At 58.1% G+C, this 22,023-nt stretch overlaps 1 protein-coding gene across 15 annotated transcripts in view; it reads right to left on the reverse strand.

The window, feature by feature from the left end:
• PPP1R12B (protein phosphatase 1 regulatory subunit 12B) overlaps positions 1 to 22,023 on the reverse strand; it is a 64,578-nt gene that overhangs the window by 39,271 nt on the left and 3,284 nt on the right. For 9 of the 15 annotated variants that reach the window (XR_009450234.1, XR_009450233.1, XM_059677442.1 and 6 more), the window contains exons 2-12: positions 10,087 to 10,217; positions 9,157 to 9,275; positions 8,141 to 8,300; positions 6,919 to 7,063; positions 6,147 to 6,221; positions 5,422 to 5,501; positions 4,710 to 4,846; positions 4,148 to 4,242; positions 3,473 to 3,673; positions 2,934 to 3,016; positions 1,977 to 2,102 (exon numbers count right to left, since the gene is read on the reverse strand). Coding sequence is in view for 11 of the 15 variants with exons in the window: in XM_059677438.1 (XP_059533421.1) it covers positions 1,977 to 2,102; positions 2,934 to 3,016; positions 3,473 to 3,673; positions 4,148 to 4,242; positions 4,710 to 4,846; positions 5,422 to 5,501; positions 6,147 to 6,221; positions 6,919 to 7,063; positions 8,141 to 8,300; positions 9,157 to 9,275; positions 10,087 to 10,217 (1,352 nt within the window). In the remaining 4 variants the exon portion in view is untranslated. Of the gene's footprint in view, positions 1 to 32; positions 1,537 to 1,976; positions 2,103 to 2,933; positions 3,017 to 3,472; positions 3,674 to 4,147; positions 4,243 to 4,709; positions 4,847 to 5,421; positions 5,502 to 6,146; positions 6,222 to 6,918; positions 7,064 to 8,140; positions 8,301 to 9,156; positions 9,276 to 10,086; positions 10,218 to 20,500; positions 20,845 to 21,589; positions 21,731 to 22,023 lie in introns of those variants that run through there. The other 6 variants (XR_009450235.1, XM_059677444.1, XM_059677440.1 and 3 more) reach the window with 5 other exon arrangements.

Genomic DNA, 22,023 nt, shown 5'->3' on the forward strand with positions numbered 1-22,023 from the left:
GCCCAGCACCTCCTCCCGTCACCAGAGAAGGCAGGACAGAGGGCGCGGGAAGAGGGAGGACCAGCCAGCGCTGGCCACGGCAGCAAGCAGGCCTGCCAGTCACCCAAGGAGGGAGGAACGTGGAGGACAGGCCATGTGCAGCCAGAGAGAGAACACGGTGGGGGAGGCCCAAAAGGGAAATCACAGAAAGAGAGTCATTTTGTTAGAAAACCCAATTCTCAACCCCCCCCCCCCCGAGGCCACAGGTCATGCACCCACCCCGTCCGCCTGTTACGGAAGCAGCTCCGAGAGGCTGAGTGAGACCAAGAGCCTGGAGAGCGGGAGCAGAGATTTCAGACGAGAGAGGGGGCCAGCCTCCAGAAGCTGTGGACAAAGTCCCTCTGGGGGGGTTCCAAGTTGTGAGTCTAGAAACCTACTGTGTGGGCGACACCAGGCAGGTTCTGCTTCTGCCGAACGTGAGCGAGAGCCACCTCGGTGGCGGCAATGACCTGGCTACATCTAGAACCTTCCTCCTGTGGCAGTAATGAGGCTAGGGGGCGACCACCCGAAGCTCCTGAACGCAAGCTGCGCTTTCTGCCATAAGACGAGCGACTCGCGCCGGGAGGTGCTGAGCTCGGCACGGCCGGGACCGCGCCTGCTCTTCCAACAGAGACGCTGCAAGATCCCTCACTTTTGAAAAGATCCTAAGATGTTGTAAAACCAAAACGGGCTTTCGGGTTGGAGGAGAAAAGCTTTGAAATCCCAAGTGGGAAGCACGTTCTAGGTCTTCTCTCAGCACGTGCGCACGGCAGGACGCCGCTCCCACCCCGAGGCGCCCTTGCTCCTCCGCCACCGCTTGCCCTCCGACCTGGGTCAGACCCGTGCTGTCACTCAGCCTGGGCGGAGGACCTGGGCCGTGAACACCAGCCCCCACGAATTACGACCGGCGGGCGGTTGGGGCAGCCTCCTCTCCCTGGGCCCACCCTGTTCTCTCAGGACGGTCTCCTGGGAGCAGCGATGACGGAGGACGTGTCTAGCTAGACTGACACCTCCGCCTTGAAGACAAAGAGGTGCGGCCTCGGGACGCTGGGGACAGGGAGTCTGTGGGAGGCAGCGCAGGGACCAGCACAGGCTGAGCCGCCTCGCAGGGTGTCTGAGCAGCGCTGCTCGTCTATAGCTCATGTCCTGACACTGCCCAGTGGACAAGAGTCTCCCAACCAAGCAGAAGTCTGACCCCGACACAGTGTCAGGTCAAAGCCTGCGTCTGGGTGCCCATCAATCACCTGAACCACCTGCTGGCGAGGGTCGCAGCACGCAGAGGCAGCCGAGGGGTGTGGGTGGGAGAGAGGTTCAGAGTAAGCAAGAGAATCGGATCTTATAGCTTACAGAGCTATATAGAAGTAGATCTTATAGCTCGAGGGCTCTGGCAAAGGTGCTTTGCTGGCTGGCTGGTACAGGGCAGAGAAAATCATGGCAGAGAAGGAAATACAGACGAGAAGGGGAGAAGCCCAGGTACCTTCTCTGCACCAAGCTTGCGAGTCTCACATCTGGATGGATCTGAGGGCCATTCAAGTCATAAAAAGAAAACAACAACTCAAGTCCCTCCATTAACAGGCTTCAATGTGAAACATCTCTGCTGCCACACAAACCCAGCCTGTCCCCGCCCCTCACCACCTGCGGGTCCCCTCCTCCCTCACAATGAGCGTGGCTGTCGTTTTACACGGGACAGCCGGCCGGGCCGGCTCAGAGCTCCGGGCACTTCCGGGCGACCTCACAGGACCCGGAGGGCAGAGTGTGAGTCCAGGCCTGTCCGTGGTGGGACTTTGGAATTAGCTTACTTTAATTCAGCTAAGAACATTAATTAATTTTAATTTCAAATGAGTCACATGTTACTCCCACGAAGTCTACAGGAATTCACTTCCCGACTCACGTCTGTGGTGTTGGCTTACAAACGTGCAGTTACGGCCACACGCCTGTGGCCAGAGTGAGCCTGGTACCTTCTCAGGTAGGTGGACACGTAGGTGGAAGGGGCCGCGGTCTGCGGCGTCTCGCTCCCTTTGGCTTCATCCCTCCGCATCTGCCGAGTGTACGAGCCGCTCCTCACCAGGTTTACAGCCGATTCTCTGAGGCAGAAGGAAAACCAGCGCACAGTGCGCCCACCGCCAGCCTCTGCCGGACCCGCACGCGAGGAAGGGCCTGAGCGCTGTCGGCTGGGCAGAGGGTCGCCGCCCCGGCCTCTGCTGTGCTCCACGCAGAGGGCGAGAGCCACGCCTGCTGCCCCTTCGCAACTTCAAAGCCGACCCACTCGGCCAAGCCCTGGGCCACGGCCTCTCCCCCTCTCCTAACGAGGACTCTGCTCCTCCCTTACAAGGCTTTGCAAACCTGTCCCCAGCAGGAGGCAGGGAAGGGGACCGAGGAGGAAGAGGTCGCAGGGAAAGAGGAAAGAGCAGGGCCTGCAGTGGCCGCACTGGTATCACCAGTGAACGGTGCCCAGAGAGGCTGTGGCTCGGTTCTGACCACACGGGCACCTCCGGCCTTTGCTATAAGAGCTAAGTCTCCAGAGCCCCTCCCAGGCTCCCACGCAGCTGAGGCGCCTGGACTGTTGTTGGAACGGAGCTTCCAGTTCAGCGGGTCTGGGTGGGGCCCACGTCTGCATCTCGGACACGTGCCCAGGTGCTGCCGGGAGGACCACACCTGAGAGAGGTTCCAGGGCAGGGTCCCCTGAGACTCAGTGGCACCTTCACTGTAACTGATGAGGAGGATGGAGATTTCACCTACTGACAAACTAGGAGCTGATCAATTCTGTGAAAGAGCACTCCTGCTAGTGCTGCCCTGGGGTGGCCGGGGCGAGGGGCGCGGGCACCTGGGAAGCCAGAGCCCGGCCGCTGCAGTGCCCGCCATGGAGCCCGCCCGGAGGAGCCCTGTGCAGGCGGCTGCCTCAGCCTCGCAGTTACCTGTTCTCCTTCTCCTCAGCGTCGCTCGTGCTGCTGAGTCTCCGGGGCGCCAGGGAGCTGAGGTAGCTTCTGCTCTCCCTCTCCTGCAAGACCAGACACAGGATCAACCCTCGGATGCACAGCCCTTAGCACACCCACCACCTCATCCCAGCTCAGTCCCACGTGCAGCCGGAGTTGTTACAGAGGGTAGCTCTCCAAGGCTTATTCCCAAGGCCCCTCCACGTTAAACCCACACGCAGGGAAAGGATGCTGCTGGGGAAGCCAGGACGATGAGATACAGAGAAGAGCTGCACGAACCACGTGCGGCAGCTGAGACACAGGACTGCTCCGCCCGACACCAGCCCGAGCCGAGAGGGGCAGGGCTCCGAGGGCTGGGCCAACAGTGAGAGAGGGAGCCGTGCGCATCGTGGCCGTCGCCCACGAGTGGCCTGCGGAGCCGGCCTGACCACCCGGAGGAGGAAGCGGGACGCTGAGCCTTCCTCCGTGTGAGCTGCCTGAGCCGCAGCCCATGGGAGCCGGCTGCCCCGGCCCGGACGTACCTTGTCTCTGTTGTCCAGCAGAGCGGAGATGCGAGGGCTGGACGCCGAGCGGGAGAGGGCGGAGCCCCGGTCCCTCGCAGCCTCCCGGGTGTCGGCCACGGCACTCAATGTGTTGTGGCTGCCAGTCTTCCTAAGTCCCAGGCGCCACGAGGAAGGCGACTCGTCTTTGGGCTCCTCCAGCTTGTTAAAAAGGCTGGCGATCTACAAGGAGAGGAAAGAGAAAGAAAGGGCCGCTTGCCTCTGCGCCTGGAGTCCAGGGAGGCCCACAGGCTCTGGGCCAGTGCCCTGCCCTCTCTCCCGACACCACGCTCCCCTTGAGGCTGGCTTTGTCCCTGAGCCAGAAAGAGCCTCAGACTCTCCACACACCTGCCCTGGGGCTGCTCTGACAAATCAGACTCTCCTGTCTCCGGAGCTCAGACCCCCCGAGATGAGGGGGCATCTTTGAGCCAAGAGGGGGGGGGGGTCCTCACCAGGAACTGCATCTGCTGGCACCTTGGCCTGGGGCCCCGCCCCAGGCTGAGAAGTGAATGACCATAATTTAAAGGCACCCAGTCTGCTACTTTGTTAGGGCAGCCATGTATCTTTATTGTTTTGCAAGAATGTATCCTAAAGGCCTTTCTCTTATGTCACTGCAGTCGGGGAAACATAATATCCAAATTCATCCCCAGGACTCACCCTCCTGGCTGAGGGGGCTGGTGTCTGCTCCAGGACCGGGCCCTTGCTTTCCGAGCTGGAGTGGTTGACAACAGCCACCGGCTTCCGATCTGCGGCTTAAGACACAGGAAGCACAAGTGCACGTGTGAAAATTCATATTCATGCATGTGCTTTCCTGCTAACAGAACAGGTTCACCCGTGACCCAGACCAGAGCTGGGCATGCTTGGCCTCAAACTCATGAAAGCTCTAGCAGCTGCTGCCAGAAGAAAATAAACTCAGCTAAACCTGCATTGTGGGCCGAGCTCAGGGAACCCAGACTCCCCTGCACGGGTCTCCCCGCTGGACGGACACAGGAGGCACCGACCAATGAGCTCCCTGAGACCCAGCGTCGGAGAGGTGGCCCCTCACACAGGGCTTCTCGGGCACCTGGTCCCGACTACAGGGCAGCTGCTCTAGCTCAGCTCACCGCCTCCACCGCTGCGCTCTCCCTGGCAAAGGGACAGCTCAGCCCCCTCCGCCCTGGCTGAGGACTCCTGCTCCGCCGGACAGCGCACGCCTCGCACTGGGACACAGCCGCATTACCTGCCTCCTTCTCAGCCTCAGACTCGGACGCTTCATCTTCGCCCTCCTCCTCCGAGCTGGAGCTGCTGGACTCCTTGCTTTCTTCCTCTGTTTCATGGGACTTGGGCGTCTCCTCCTCATACAGCATCTTCTCTTTGCTAAATCATAGAAGACAGTGTGAGTGTCATTCAGAAACGACAACTATGTAAGCGCACTCACAGGTGTCGGGGGAGCGCATCGATGAGCCTGGGTCACAGCAATAGAAAGGCATTCGGACCCTCCTCTGCGCCTGCGCCCCGAGTCCTGGCCTGTTTGACACATGAAGGTTACTGTTTGGCTGTGGAGTGTGACTTAGGAGCTCTAGCCATTCACACACAGAGAAAAGAGGCCATGGGCCTGGGTGCTGCCGGGCAGGCAAACAGAAATCATTTAACAAGTTACTCAGTGCTTATGACGCCAGGGAGCCTGCTGGCTCTGGGGTGGTGGTTCCTGAGCTCACAGAACAGCCCATCGGAGTGGTGGCTGGGACTTGGGACCCCTGAGCTGGGGACCAAGAAATGCTGCACAATGTGGATTCATTCCCCCACCCTCAGCACCTCCCCGCCTATCAATGCCCCTCCCTGCCCTCAAACGTTCCCACGTGTTCAAAAGTCACTGGGCTAAAATCAAAGTTTTCTTATTGTGCAAATCCTCACACTAAGTGTGTCACACCCACAGGCTCCCAACATCTTACTTCTTAAAGAGTCCACCCTGCAATCTGCTGTTCAGGTCCGACTCAATGAGCTTATTCCGCGTCTCTTTTTCACTCCGAAGCTGCAAAGTGAGAAAAGCCAAGAGGCTGATCTTTGGTAAAAACCAGCAGAGATGAGAACTCGGAACAGCCCTGTCATCCTGAAGACAAGACCAACACCACAGGGGAGGAGGGAACCTGAGCAAACCACGCTCCTTTTCCAGAACGCAGGGCTAGCTGTTAGTCTGTCGTTTTACCTTCCAGCTGATTGAAGGTGTTCTTGTGATGAGGCAACTTTAACAGCCAGGGTTTCAGGGCATTTCCTCCTAACAGGCTGCTGACAGTGCCCGAAGGGAACACGCCCTCTCCAGACACAGACCTGACCAGAGCCAGTGACTGAGAGGCCTGGCATGGACGGAGACTGCCCAACAGCTCTCAGCATCCCCCGGGCCCTCTCGGCGTCCCCCGGGCCCCTCGGCGTCCCCCGGCCTCTCGGCGTCCCCCGGGCCCTCTCAGCGTCCCCCGGGCCCTCTCAGCATCCCCCGGCCTCTCTCAGCATCCCCCGGCCTCTCAGCATCCCCCGGACCCTCTCAGCATCCCCCGGACCCTCTCAGCATCCCCCGGGCCCTCTCAGCATCCCCCGGACCCTCTCAGCATCCCCCAGACCCTCTCAGCATCCCCCGGACCCTCTCAGCATCCCTCGGCCTCTCAGCATCCTGGGGACTCACCACACTCTGCTGCTTCTGGAGCATCTCCAGGTGCTCCACGAGGCCCTCATCAGCCACATCGAACGGCGTCTGGCCCTGGCAGAGAGAGGGTACCGTGACCAGGAGAAAACACAGGAGTGACCCCGAGACTCCACCAGAGCCATCTCCAGCAGTCACTCCTGTCTCTGCATCCAGCGCCAGCTGCTTCCCTCACACATCGGCCCTACGTGACGACCAGGCCTTCGTCTACCACAGAGAAACAGCAAGGCCTTGTGGAGAGAGCTCACACTTTGTAACCAGCAGTGAGGAAATGCCCACAGCATTCGGACACTTCCTGGGCCTGCTCCTAAGTGGTCTGACTGTATGACAAGTTCCACAGGGGCTCTCAGAAGCCTCAGGAGGGCCCGGCATGTCCCTAACGTCACGACTCCTCCAGGCAACACCAGCACAGCCAAGGACCCAAACCCCCAACCAGAGAAGAGACCGGACCTGGAGATGGGGAGGCCCATGGGCACACCCACTCTCTAACGGGCCGTGCCTCTGGACTGCCAGGAAATTCCTAAAGTTCTGCAGACACAGAAAAGCAAGTAACATTATTTCAACCAAACCCCTGTTTGCTTGTTTTAGGGGCTTCAGCATCAGTGGAAGCAGAAGGCGGCTGGAGCTTCGGGCTCAGCAAACCCTGTGCTGGTAATGGCCATGGCAATGTGTCTCCACGCCCTGGCCAGACTCCAGACAGCTGTTCCGAGGCCCGGCACAGTCTTGCTGCCTCACAGGGGCCCGGCCGACTCACCAGCTTGTTCCTGACGTCCATGTTGCAGAGGGCCTCGGCCAGGATGGAGCAGGCCTCCTTCACGCCCCAGTGCGCGGCAGCGTGGAGGGGCGTCCAGCCGTCATGGTCCTGCACGTCCAGGTCGTAGCCAGCCTGAATCAACAGTCTGAGAGAAACCCAGACGGACATGTGTACCGCCATTCCGTTCCCCTCCCAGAGGCACAGGGCGAGGCTCTCCTGTCCCTCAGCACAGCTCCAGCTGGTTACACACTGCGGCCCAATCACAGGCAACACGGACCCACCCGAAGGCACACGGGCGCCCCAGCACATGCGTGTTCCGCCTACGGGAGTGTCTGGAGCGAGTGCACCTGAGAGATGCCAAAGCCTAACCCATGAGCCAAGCCCACGACGCCCCCCCGGGGTGTTCTGTCTCCCGGTGGGATTCTCCGTGTGGTCTCCCCGACCGTGCAGTCTTCCTACGTCTGCAGGTGGGAAGTGACCCCTCAAATGAGAGCTTGGCTCTCTTCGGGGCACTTCACCTACTGACTTCGGTTCACTTCTGGGGCACCCCATGCTCGCTACAGACCCTCACACCCCCCCTGCCCAGTGCCCGCAGGGCTTCTCACAAACAGCAGGCGTTACTCTAATCGCCCAGGGCCAGGGGGCCTGTCTCCCGAGGAAACAGCATGGCCACTCCCCACCTCGTGGGCCTCCAGACGGCTCCAGGAGTGAGCAGAGCACGACTGCCGCAGCTAGAAACCCAGTCAGCTGCGTCTGACATCGTGACGCCATCCTGAGAGCCACTGAAGCCGTGTGGACACAGGGGGCAGGACCCAAACTCCGCCTGTCCAGACGGATGGCCATCGACTGCAGCTGGACACGCACACTCCAGAGCCTATCACAGACCAATGAGCCCAGAGAACTGTGTCCAGCGGACCAAACGACCTCAAATCTGTCCCGCCTGACGTGTGACAGAGGAGCGGCTGCAGGGGTGTGACGCTGCACCCGGAACTGGGAGAGGCCTGTAAAGCCGCCTCTCGGCCAGGCTCCCGTCTCACAGGCAGGGAGGAGCTGGGGGCGGCAGGGCTGGGTGTCCACGGTGAACACCAGCAAACGTAAGGAAGACTGCAGGTCGGGGAGACAACACAGAGAAACCTGCCACCTGGGAACCCTCATCCCCCCACGTTCAAGGCCTGTCTTGCTCGTCCCCGCCTCCCGACCATGGTGGCTGTGGCTGACACACCTGAGGACCTCGGAGTAGCCCTTGGCGGCTGCCACGTGCAGGGCGGTGGCCCCCGAGCGAGCCTGCCTGGTGTCCTCGATCTTCCCGCTGTTGAGCCACTGCCTCGAGTCCTGCAGCATCTGCTGCTCCTCCTCCTTCCGCGCCTGCTCCAGGTCCACCCCTGTGGGAGCCACACGGGACGCGGCGTTACCACGGCCACTCACCCTTAGGCTCAAACACACCCTCAACACACCACAGGCCACTGTTAGCACCGGCCGGCACCCATCCATTCGCCTCCATTTGCAGAGCTATGGCAAGTGTGAGATAGCAGTCGCTTATCAGTGTGACTGCGTCAGGAAGACTGTGATGGCGGCCCATTAGGGCACACCAAGCGGTTTTCAGCCCAAGCGCACCAAGGCCAGAGGCGCTGCCATGTCTGTGTTAGGGTCTCTGGGCAGAACGTCCCCTTCAGAGTCTCCGCATGGACAGCATTTCTGTTCCCCAACATCCTCGGGGTAAAAATAACAGACACACCTCCCCTGGCACAGACAAGGGAACAGACACAGAGGCCACTGGGCACATCGGAGTCGCCACCAGGCCCTGAGAGCCTCTCTGGGCAGGAGACTCAGCATCGCCCTCAGGTCCACGGGCAGAGCTACACGGAGGCAGTGACAGCTCACACTCACGGCCCGGGGCCACGGTCCCACATGTTCTCTAAGGGCCGGCATGAGACACGCCCGGCTCTGGGCAATCTGCAAACACGTGGAGGGACAGCGCTGTCCTCCCGAGGTCACGCCGGGAAAGGCGCTGCGCTCCGCCAGGGAAGGGGCGCAGACCCCGTGACGGCCACTTAACAGGCAGAGGGGGAAAAGCACCACGAGCCACGTCCACAAGCCAGTGCCTCACTTCCGACGCCCGTGCCCAGCTGCGGTTGGACACGTGTCACTGGACGTCTGACTGACGACGAACGCTGCGCACACAGGTGGCCCTGTCCCGTGACCACGTGGCTCCCGGGTGCTGTGTCTGAGCCCGGTTACCTTGCTTCTTCACTTGCTCCAGAAGAAGGTCCTTCATGGCCGGCTCCTCCGCCAGGTCGGAGGGCACCTCCCCTTCGCTGTTGACGATGCTCACGCTGGCTCCATGGCTGAGGAAGTACCTGTGCAGACGAGACCAGTGTTAACACCGCCTGTCACATGCTTTCACCCTCATGCATGAGACTCGAAACCGAGTGAGGCCCGTGTGAGAAACTGGGCTCACGCGCCGACTGATTTTCTTAGAGTCACAGAGGCAGCGACTGCCGAGGTTACGGCTCCAGTCATGTGACTTCACGTCTAGTTCATCTTTCACAAGATCAGGTGCTCCTGGGCCAGTGAGAATCCCAATCATGCTCAGAGCTCTACAAACTGTTCACAAGCATTTGAAGGAGAAGAACACCTCCTAAGCCTTCAGCAATTCAGTAGACATTTACGTCATTTACAAGGCGCTGGCTCCTGAGGCCTTTGCTGCTCTCACCATCGGGAGGTCCTTGCTGCTCCCTCAGTCCCTCCCACTGCCAACACTTCCCCTTCCTTTCGGCTGAGAAACATCGACCAGAGAGAGACACATCAGTTGGTTGCCTCTGGCCCCGGGGCCAGGGATCGAACCTACAACTGAGGCACGTGCCCTTGACCAGGAATTGAACCCAAGACCCTTCAGTCCACAGGCTGGCGCTCTAACCCCTGAGCAACACCGGCCAGGGCCCAAACCATTTTTAGAATAAAAAATAAAAACCTGTTTAGTTTCACACTTAACCCTGAAGTAATATTTACTTTATTACCCCTGAGGACCCTTACAGCTACCCAGAGGCCCAGACGTGCCCATTAGCTCAACACGCATTTCCCGGAGGAAAGAAAGCCCCTGCCCTCCTCGCTCCTCCCTGATCGAGCCCTTTTGTCGGCGAAGCGCAGCTCCTCAGAGTGCGGACTCACTCGGCGATGTTCAGGTAGCCGCAGGATGCCGCCGCGTGCAGGGGCGTCCAGCCCTCGTTGTCCTGCCGGTTCACGTCGGCTCTGTTCTCCACCAGGAATTTCACCATGTCGAAGTTCTCGTCAATGCAGGCCTGCAAAGGGAAGCCCACCGTTCACCGGCCAGCACTCACTGTGCTCTGCCGCGCAGACCGGGGAAGACCCACTCAGAGTGCAAGCCAGACTCCGGTTCTAATGTCACCAAGTCAGAAAAGCTCCCGACACGGTCAGAGCCCACAAGCCACTCAGGTAAGAAGCTGCTCCCTAGGCCTCGAGTCCAGCACCCAGGACAGGGCCCTCACGCCGAGCGGCTGCGGAGCACGCCTCCCTCTTCCCATGCGCAGCTCTGTGAGCCAGGTCGTCGTCATATCGCACACGCATCCCAACAGACTGCATCCAGACGGTCACAGAGATGTGTAAAACCGTAAAGCAATGCCGCTCTTCTCCTAATTTTTGTTTTGAAAGTAGACAGCTATTTCAGTTAAAGTGTGTGATTCAGAGACATGTAGTAGCTCACTGCTCACTGCAGAGCGCCTCGCCGCGAACTGTGCAGAAAGACTCGAGAAGAGATGACGGGGCACTTTTCAAAAAGGCAGCGAAGTTCAGGGAGGAGAAAGTGCCCCAGCGGTCCGCACGCTCTGCCCAGGTAAGAGGTCCCGCGTCAGGATGTCCACGGAGCCTGGCCTGCTCTGGGCGCCAGGCGCTGCTTCTCGCATGGCGGCAAGGTGCCTTTGGCGCTGAGAGAAGAGCCCGAGCCTCCGCTCCGAGCGCCGCGCCGCCAGGGCCTTTGGAAGCCCTCCTTCCAAGATCGCTCTCCGCCCCTGAAGGTGAGGGCAGCCGCGCTCCAGGGCCTAGCATGGGCCCGGCTGGTGCGGCTCCCGCGGGAGAAAACCTCTCTCCCTCCCTCTCGCGCGCCTCCCTGTCTGTCTCCCCCAGCACAACGTCAGCGCTCCTCCTTTCCGGTGTCGGTCTTTGGGTTTATGAACATCAAGTCTGAGCCGGTACTTCTACAAGAAGAACACCGTGCAGCGTCTCAGAGAGCCACCACCAGCCCGTCTGACCACAGGTGATCTGGGTGTCACTCCCCACGGCATCACAGACGGTAACGAGGCCGCTGGCGGGTCACGCCGATGCCCACAGGCAGGCCGTGCCCTGCTCAGTGCCAGCCCGGGGGCAGGCAGGCCCAGGCTTGCGTCCAGCTCTGCCAACGCGTATCCCTCAGTGAGGAGGAGAAGCTGGGCCATGCCCTCATCTACAGCCCGGGACCACCTGGCTCCCGGGACTGCGGGAGGAAGAAAGGAGATAAATGGTGGGACCGTGCTGGTACTGTTGTTGTTTTTAAGCCGATAGTCTAACAAATAGCAACTCCCCAGGAAAAAGCACACACTGCCCTCATCCTCACCCAGCACTGCCAACCCCACCTCAGTACCTTAGGGGGGAGGCAGTTGGGTAAAAATGTCTTTGAACTAGCAGGACGGGGGGCCTGCTTGTGAAGTCTGACCTCAGGGACTTCCTCAAATGTCCAGCGAGCTCCTAAGTCCAGGAGCTCCGAGAATAGACTGGCATGATTCAAGACGACGCTGAGAGAACCGTCCCTGGAGAGACCCACCAACAGAAACACCCTGGAGTGACCGGTCTGCTCTTTGCTCTTCTCCTGGGGCCTCTAGAAGGAACTGGATGAAGCCACGGAGGAGAGCGGAATATCCCTGAAAACCCCACGCAGTGTGTCAGCTCCCCAAGACACAGCATGGGGGACACCCAGACTCATCCGGAAAACCGTGTCCAGGCCATGGGCCCAGCACCTGGCCCCACGCAGAGCTGCACTGACCACCAGGTGGACGGGTCTTTCCTCTCCCTGAACAGGCAAGGAGGCCATGTGAGTGTCTGAGGCTCCTCAGGACATCAATGGGAAAATTATTCTCTATATTCAACCCATTCCCTCTCCTGTGGCTCATGTCCATTTCCTTCTGTTGTGAAGACACAGAATATTACCGAAGGAACACCTTGTTCTAAGCTGAAGGAAGAAAATACCAGCTTTCTGATGGAACTCATGGTAGTCCAGAGACACTGCCACAGAGACAGGCAGCCGGCAGGCTGGGCTTCCTTGCCGAGCAGCCACCTTTCCTCGGCAATGACCAGCCATCTCCAAGGAAAACACCTGATTTCAGCAGACGGGGCAGAGCGCTATGACGGCCACTGCACCGACCGACTGATGCTGCTCTGCATGGAAGGCACAGCGGCTGCCGGCTGCCGGGGCCAGAGTTCAACCTGGGACTGCAAAGCAGGCCCACGGCAGAGCTCCTCCGCTCCCAAAATAGCGCAACTGTCACCGCCTCTGCCTGCCACGGCTCCAGGAGCTGACCTTGCTGCTGGGGCTCAGAATCCGCTGCGACCCCTTCCCCTCAGAGCCCGCTCCGGGAGCCAGGCAGGTGACACGCTGCGTGTGTGTGTGTGTGTGTGTGCGCACGCGTGTGCATGCGTGTGTCAGCCCACTCCTGCCTGGATTTCAACAAACGGCTGATACGGTGCTGGGCGGCGATGGTGCTCGTAATAAACCCCCATCCTACCTTCCACTGTGCCGTCCTACATCCCCCAACACTTACGGAACTCAGAAATAACATGTACAATCCCCAAAATTATAATTTAATTTTATGCTGAAAACCCTAAATGCTTAGAGATAACAGTAAAGACCATAATGGATTTCATTTATCAGCCACACACCCAATCCCCAAAGGCTCGGAATTTCCCAGTCGTGCTGGGTATGTATTCCCTGGCAGCCCAACACCTAGAACAGCACTGGGCACCAACATTTGTTGAATCAAAGAATGGGCTTCAACTGCACAGAAAGTCACATTTTCTGCACATTCGATTGATTCCCAGGCATCCAGAATCGCCCAGTCATCCCTGCAGGCTGCAGGCAGACCCTGCCCAGACCTGCAGCACATGGAGGTGGCCCGGCCGGGGGGTGCTGCACACGGCTGCCCCCCACCTGCACATGCTGCCCCTGTACACGCCCATGCATCAGCCTCCCACTGCCGGAGTGTGCTGGATGGTGCCCCAAATAGGTCCACGTCCCAATCTCCGAGCCTGTGCAGGGACCCAATTGGAAAGGGTCTTTGCAGGTAGAATAGGGTCCTGAGATGGCACACTGCATTACCTAAGTGGGCCCTACATCCCATGACAAGTGTTCTCATAGGAGACAGGCGGGGGTGGGGGGTGACACAGACAGAAGAGGAGGAGGCAACGTGTCCAAGAGGCCGATGGGCCCCAGAGCTGGAAGAGGCAGAGAACGACACCTCCCTGGGCTCCAGAGGGAGTGCGGCCCATCAGGACCTCGACTTCAGACTCCAGACTCCAGGGCTCCGAGCCGGTACGCTTCTGCTGTTTTAAGCCACCAAATTGGTTCACAGAAGCCACGGAAACCAAGCCCCTGGCACTGAAGAGAAGGCATCACGGGAGAGGCCCCGCGGCCTCGCTCCTGTAGAAAGGAAAACCACAGCAGGATTCTCCCTTCTGTGCCAAATAAAAAGTGGTCAAAATTAATTCTACCGTTTTCTCCTCAGGAGCCGCCCTGGGAGGCATGACCGCGCAGGGCCTACCCTCCATCCAGACTGTCCAGACTCTGCCCGCAGTCCAGCTGGTGCCACATTGTAAGTAGAACCGCTGGTCCCTCTCCCATCACACCGTGTGCCTGGGCTGGGCTGGGGCAGGAGGGCGCGAGCAGGGCTTGCTAATAAAGACCGGAGTCTCTTTAAAAAAAAACACCACATTAATTATACCACTTTTTAAAAGGCAACTACATTTATAGAAACTTTTAGGGTTTTTTCCTTATCAGTCTTTAGCCAAAATACCAAATGCCCGGAATACCTGGCCCTGGTTCTTCCCTGAGGCACTCTGCTGACCGTATTCTGGCGGAGGGCTGACCCTGACACAGGGTGCAGTACTGACCCACGAGCTTACGGGACCCAGCCTTTCTAAGCTCCAACGAGGGAGCCTCACCCTATGACAGGAATTCATACAAGTAAATTAGATATGATACAAGCCAGTAACGTTGGAAATCGCAACTGTCAGCAGCTGTTACCCACGAGAGCGTTCACGTATGTGGTTAAGGACCAACCCAGTGAGTCCATCCTTCAAGTGCCTGTCTGTCCACTCCCATCTTCCCAAGTGAGGCTCACGCAGCAGTGGCTGCCACGTGACAGGTGACACGGGCACTGTCAGCCCGTGTGAAAGGCACAGCTCCCTGGCAGACAGCTTGGCTCTGAGAGGGTGAGAGCTATGGAGCTGATCATGTCCTCAGTGGTCAGCAGACTCTGGGCACAGACCCGCGGCCTTTCAGGAGAGAGCCCAGAGAGACAAAGAAGTAAAGAAGTTCCCATGGAGGGTCACCCTAAGGTGTTGTTCTTAGTACACTGGCATACTGTCCCCAAGACTGTAAGATTCATGACTTGAGGCCAGCGAGCACTGGCTGCAGTTAGAGCAGGGGACATTTAGATCTCAGAAGGGTGCACTCTGGGTTCCAGCAGGTCCTGGAAACGGCCCAGCCCTCACCCTCTGCCTCCCTGCAACTTCCTCCCCGCCCCCAGCACTCGGGCTGTCCTCCAGGTACTCCCTTTGGACCCCGCCAGGCACAGGGTAGGGGGCACATCTGGTCTAACTCCTGTCACCAAGGCAGAGTTAAAAAGTGAAGACGAGGAAGGTAGATGGAAAAAGGCCCAGAAAACGAAAGCTGTATCTACTCAGAGCCCACAGTTCTTCAAACAGACGTTTCACAGTTCCTCACGGAGAACTAATTCTGAGGAATAACAAACTCCCTGGTAATGGTGGAACCCCCAGCATGAGTTTCTCTTGGGTCCAAGAGTGCCCACAGCCGCGTCCCCAGCACCTGCCAGAACTAAGAAGGCCCAGGCTGCCGCCACCTCCTCACCGCGTCTGCACTGCGAGTGAGGCACGAAGTGAGAGTGACTCATCTCAACCGGCTTGACCAAGAGGCTCCTTGGAAAAACTGTTATAACGAAGCTGTCAAGCGAGGGAAGGACGTGGTGGCTGCAGCAACAGCGTTAGGATGTCTCCTTTCACAGGGAGGAATGGGGCCCAGAAGAGTGAACAGGCTTATTTAAGGCCATGGATCCGGCTGCTAACCACTCGCATGCTTTCCACCTGCCAACTCAGAGGCATCAGCGCCAGCTCAGGCCAAACTCAGGCTACCACCTGGCTCCTGGGACATTTCTAGTTCCTGAGACTCTCTTCCTAAAAATAATTTCGCTTCAACATCCATAGGGTGCACAGATACTCGCCCCGCTCGCCAATGACCTCCCCGGAGGAATGTCCCAATTGGCTGCTCTGAGCTGGCCGCTCGGACAGACTAACTGCAGAGCACGAGGCCCTGACGGCACTCTCGCTGCCCTCTGCTCATCGGCGTCAGCCTGGGCTGGAGCCTCCGCGTAGCCTGGCTACCTGTCTGCGCCACAGCCCCAAGTCCGCTCTGCTGCCAAACTGGCAGGGCGAACCGCTGTCCCGTGGGGAGGACGGCCCTACGGAGCCCAGAGCACCCTGTGCCTACACACAAGTGTTTCCCAAGCCACGAGCACCCGGCCGAGAGCGCCAAGGCAGGCGTGGGGGTCCGCACTGTCCTCACGCCTCCTGGAAAGAAGGCAGGCAATTCTGGGATCTGAGTTGGCTGAGGAAGAAAAGCCACAAATAAATTATGGGCAGATTAAATTCTCAGAAAGTGTCAGTCAGTCCCGCAAATTCCATCCCTGAAAGGAGAGATTCAGCAGGAGGGTGTGGCTCACCCAGCACCTTTCATCCAGAGGCCGACACGGCAGGAGGTGCCGAGACGCAGTGACATACCCGTCCCCGTGCAGGGCACTGCCGACGAGGGCAGACCATGGAGCAAGGCTTCCTGGGCTCAAACCCAGGCCTGCTAATGAGTGGTTTTGTGTTTTTGGAACTAGTTATGCCTGTATTTCCTCGACTGTAGGATTACCACAGCAACCACAGTGCCGACTTCATGGTGTTACAAATGAGCTCGCGTGTGTAGAAACCCTCAGTGCCCGGCTCAGTCAGGTGCTAAGTGACTGTCGCTGATGCTGTGATTATTACTCCTCCTCCGACTATCACTCTTATGGAGTCTCTACGAGTCAGCAGAGACACTCCTTCCCAACAAGAAAGGGCAACGCCTCTCTATGTAAAGTAACTGCGTAGGCTTCAGCAGATGCCAACAGACCGCTGTCAGGTTCTGCCAATAGGAGGAAAGGTAAGTTAAGGTAGGAAAGGGGAGACAGGGAGGGCGAGGAGGGCGAGTCAGAGCTGTGGACTGGTCCTGCCCCCCGAGCCACTGGCCGAGGCTGAGTCTGTCGTGAGCGCAGGCAGAACCCCGCGGAGCCACTGCAGTTCCGGCCCCGACGGGCTCACGTTACCCAGGCACAGGCTAGGAGTTCACCCGAGTAACTGCTCCTCGATTGTCACACGCTTTTCCATTTATATCTGTGACACACGTTTACCGAGGCCCATGCTCTGCCCGACAATCCTTAGGGAGAGGCACACGACGACACACACCACAGGAATCACACTGCACCACGCCTTCTCCTTCCCACCTCTGCCCGGGGTGACGGTGGTTCACGTGTCATGAAGGAGAAGGCAGTAGCCAGCTGAGGAAGCAGGGGTGCACAAAGTCCGGGAAAGGGAACAGCATATGAAGGTCTGAAGGCGGGAAAAGATCGTTTGGGGATGCTGCGCAGTCTGGTATGTTCGACTCAGACGGGGGTGGGACATCCATGAAACCTGTCCAGGCTTCCTGTGGCCCCTGCAGCCTGAAGTGGCAGGACGAGGCTGACAGGGCGGCAGCAGTGCAGGCCGTGTCCCCTGATAAAAGCTCCACCTCATCCTGAGGCTTCAACCAGGAGCAACGCCATCGGGGCTGCATCTCGGAGAGACAGCTGCATGGGCACAGGAGCCGTGACAGGGACACCACGCAGGGAGTGGCCACCGTGCGGGGGTGAGGTCCGGAGGCCACGCTGGCATGGAGACATGGCAGAGGTGAGGGCGGGAGGCCCTGCGTGAAGGGACGGGCTCATCAGCGTGCCTGCCAGTGAACAGGACAGTACCGAGAGGGCTGAGCTTCGGACCCTGGTGGACTGTCCACCCTCTGCCCACAGGGACTGCGCCGTCTTAGACGGCTCGTTTCCATCCCGTCTGGAGCTCTTTTCTCCTCCGGCCTGAGTGACTCCCATCCAGAACCACCCTGAGCAGCGAGTAGCTGTGCTGCCTGCCGCCCTTCCCACCTGAAACACCCTAGTGAGCCCAGGAAGTCAGTGCCACAGCCGCCTCGCAGCTGTCCCCGGCCCCCGCTAAGCCTGGCTGGGCAGGGTCACGGATCCTGGGCCGAGGCAATGGGAATGAGAAGGCCGTCCTCCGAGGGAAGGGCAAGCCTGCTGGCACCCGTGGGCGTGGCGCTGAGTGAGGTGGACAGCCGAGCAGAGAGGTTCGGAGAGCGTGTCACCTGCTCTCCCATCCGTCTCAGCGATCTCCTTGATGCCGTGGCCTTGGGCCCACGCTCTGAGCAACGTCCATGTGGGACAGGGGTAGAGGGCAAACCTCAGCCCAGAGCAGGGACGTTACAAGATACTGTACAGGAGAGAGGAACACACGTCAGCGCGTCCGATCTTTCCACAGCCCGTTCCCTGCTGGGAGGCAGAAAGCACACTGCCCTTCCCCTACTCCAGGGGTGGCCTGAGGACACCTGAGACAGAGCTGAAAACCGATAAGTACACGTATGTCCAAGTATTGTTATTAGCACATGTGCTCTACACTGTTTTATATAACAAGGTAGACTGAGATGGCCTAGTGCGCTGATTTAGAGCGAAGGTTGGTACAGCCTCTTGGAAATACTCACTGTAGTGTGAAAGCAGCCACAGACAACACCCGGCCAGCGGGTGAGGCTGTGTCCGCCACAGACAACACCCGGCCAGCAGGTGAGGCTGTGTCCGCCACGGACAACACCCGGCCAGCAGGTGAGGCTGTGTCCGCCACGGACAACACCCGGCCAGCGGGTGAGGCTGTGTCCGCCACAGACAACACCCGGCCAGCAGGTGCGGCTGTGTCCACCACAGACAACGCCCGGCCAGCAGGTGCGGCTGTGTCCGCCACAGACAACACCCGGCCAGCAGGTGCGGCTGTGTCCGCCACAGACAACACCCGGCCAGCAGGTGCGGCTGTGTCCGCCACAGACAACACCCGGCCAGCAGGTGCGGCTGTGTCCGCCACAGACAACGCCCGGCCAGCAGGTGCGGCTGTGTCCACCACAGACAACGCCCGGCCAGCAGGTGAGGCTGTGTCCGCCACAGACAACACCCGGCCAGCAGGTGCGGCTGTGTCCGCCACAGACAACACCCGGCCAGCAGGTGCGGCTGTGTCCGCCACAGACAACACCTGGCCAGGGAATGGAGATGGGTCCCAATACAATTTTATGGATACAACAACCCAAAGTTCCAAGTAAGCTCCACAGACATGGTCTGAAACCCACGCTCACTCACAGTCTATGAAAACCACCTGATCATGGCCTAAGACGCCCGTAACTCATAGACAATGAAGCCGCTTGAGTGGCCAGGAACAACCCTTCAGGCGCCTTCTCATGTATTTTGGGCCCTAATTTACAGTCATAAGCATACTGATGGCAGATCTATTTTTTTCTCTTCCAAAAGTAGACAGAAAGACTAACAAATGATGCTTAGTCGGAAAACCCTTCATATAGTCTCCACAAAAGTCCTCAAAGACATGTTTCTACTGACACTGCTCTTTCAAAGGTTACAAATGCCCAGCATGGTCTGATGCATCATCCGCACCAACCTGAAGAGGCAAACTACTAAAAAAGCCACGATGACGTTCTCATGCCCACAGTGAGAGGCAACAGGAGTCTTCCCCATTGGGCCTGGGGTCCGGTCCCTGAGCAGAATCCACCCCCACGGGGGAAGGCAGGAGTCACGGCACAGCCAGAACTGTCAGGGAAGACGGAACGGACTTGGAATGAAAGAGAAGGGTCGGAATGCAAGTTTCATGCTCCCACGTGAGTTGGCACACATACGTGCTGCTCTGCACTGAACTGAACACATGATCTCAGTCGTCTCCTGTCTCACTCTACCACTCGGAACAGAGATAGTTTTCTCCTTCCCTCATCTGCCCCTTTCTCTGCCTCTCCTCCAGAGACAGGGATAATTTTAATCTCCCTGAGGATTGAGGCGGCTCTAGAGTGACAGGCTACTAGGAGTTGAATTCCAGTGTGGGTGACCCTGAGATCCAAACTTGGACTCTGAGCCCATTCCAAAACCAACCCGAAGGTCTGCGTCAAGGAGAGAAGGCCTCTGTCCCGAGGTGTCCCTCCAGACGGAGACTGTCGGGCGGGTCTAGAGGCAGGGTCTGGTGGACCGACAGTGAGCTCGCCACGCCGAGCACAGACCCGAGTGCCCATAGAGCACGGTCTGGAGGAAGAAGCCAGCATTCACTTTCACGAGTCCCAGCACTTGCCACTCACCCAGCCCAATAATTTAGTAGATACAGTTTTAAGAGCCTCTATCTAGACCTTAAGCACTAAGATCATAATGCCAAGGATACCAAGATAGGTGACAGTAATCAACTTGCAAAACAAATAAATAAATAAAAAGACAAGACATTTTCAGAAGTATCAGCCTACCCAGAATTCTTAGCCCACACTTTGTGCCCTATAACGTATACACACAGATGAAGTGGGAAGCCCTCTGCGAGCAAACAACTGCTTTCAAGGGTTTTATCATCCGGCGGATGCCTTTTCCACCAGACTCCGGCCCGAAGGGCGCCCGTTTTGTCGGCTGCACCGCGTGGAGGCTTCATCAGAGCAGGGCTCCCTTTGGATCCTCCTCCCCAGTCTATTCCAAGCATTATTAATAGGCCCCCGGAGCCTGTTATCTTTGACTCCAGCACCTCGTGCCTAAGCAAAGGCTGCCAAGGAAGGTCTCCAAGTCAAAAGTAGCATCAAGGCACTGCAACCTGAGGTGCCAATCATCCACGGTCACCTGTGGGCGAAGGAGAAAAGCCGTCCCCCGATACCACCTGAGGGTTCTCCCAACACACCAAGATGATAATCCATAGCCGGTCAGGAGGCCACGGCCAAAGGAAAGAGAGAAAGGCCGCAGTTATCCCGATAATCCATATCACGCTGTGTAACAGATGGATGTCTAACTAAGTGACTCGGATAACAGCCACTGTCCACCTCACAGAAGGGCCATCAGCAATGAAGCTGGCAGTCCAGCTGCCGGCGCTCGTCTCACACTCGGAGAATAATCGTTCTGGACCTGAGATTCTTCAGGCCGTGGGGACAGGCACCGTAACTGCAGGAACTGACCTGTCAGAGTTTGTGAGCCAATAAAGGCCTCTTCTGGATTCAGACAAAGAGATGGCTTCTCAACAGAGGCAGGTGTGAGCTACAATCTTCCAGAAGCTTCATCTGTAGCTGAATTTGTCTCGTGTTGACTGCACCTGCTCACGCCCAATGCTAGCCCTGTAAGGTGGGAGGGAGGCCCACAGTCCCGCTCAGTGTCTGTGGGGGATGGGTTCAGGCCCCCTGGCATACCAAAGTCCGAGGACGCTCAAGTCCCTTAGTCCGCCCTCAGCACCGAGGATTCGGAGGGCCAGCTGTATGGCACTTGCAGGTGTTTTGTTGTTACTGTTGTTGTTTTAAATCCGCAGCTGTCGGGATAGAAAGCGCCGACATTTAAATCTGAAAAGTCTATACCTAATTCTCTCCTTTCTAATCCAAGTAACGGTTTCCCAAGTTTCAGACCCCTCATCTGTAAAACGGGAATAACAACACGACCTGCCACACCTACTTCCAAGGATCGCTGCTGAGATTGGCAGGAGGTAAGACAAGAAGTAATTTCAAACAACAAAGGACTGGATGGGGTGTTGGTTGCTACCTCGGGGGGGGGGGGGAGGGGGGTTGTTGTGAGCAGGAAAGAAAAAGATACAAATGGGGTGAAAAGAAGAGAAGTTCTTCCACCTGGAAGAGAAAGGCGGGCGGCAGGCATGGTGAGGAGTAATGTTAAGCTGTTGGCTGAACACTGAGGGGAGTGGGTGGCACGAGACTGAATCAATTAGAAGCCAATTCTCATGCCAACACATTCACTTTGCACCGACCGAAGAAGAAAAAAAAAGAAGAGAGATTAAGAGTGGGTGCCCAGGGCTCAGCTCCCCAAGAGAAGGATGAAGTCCCACCTGGGGGGCGGGACTTAGAGATGACGGTGGTGGAGACAGAATAGTGTTGCATAAGATGACAGCAGGAAAGGGGTTATCATCAAGCAGAGAAGCGTCGCCTTACCCACGGCCCCTGCGCTGTGGCTATATAAGGGTATGTGATGTCTAGAGAGGGCTTATAAAAAATAAAAGAAAAAAAAGAGAAAAAGGAAGAAAGGCCAGTCTGTAGAATCAAACAAACCTAAGTGACTCAGGAGGCTGGTTCCCCACCGGCGGCCGTGGGGAGCTGACGCTGCTAGGAGGAGAGGGGGACACCCACAGCTGAGATCTGGCCGCTTGCAGCCGGCAGGAGACGAGCTCGTTTTGAACCATCACAAATCAGCTAAACGAGAAGAGGTGCCAGTTCAGAAGACCTGCTTCCTTAAACCAATACAGGGCTCTTTTTAAAAATATGTATATGTCTTTATTGATTTCAGAGGGGAAGGGAGACAGAGGGAGAGGTAAAAAACATCAATGATGAGAGAGAATCATCGATCAGCTGCCTCCTGCGCGCCCCCCCTGACCGGGAATCGAACCCTGACTCCTGGTTCACAGGTGGACGCTCACCCCCGAGCCTCACCGGCCGGGCCAATATGGAGAGCTCGGTCCCGCAGCTACAGGGGCTGGACTCTCTGC

The sequence above is a fragment of the Myotis daubentonii genome, chromosome 20 (genome assembly GCF_963259705.1).
Source record: "Myotis daubentonii chromosome 20, mMyoDau2.1, whole genome shotgun sequence".
Taxonomy (NCBI): Eukaryota; Metazoa; Chordata; class Mammalia; order Chiroptera; family Vespertilionidae; genus Myotis; species Myotis daubentonii.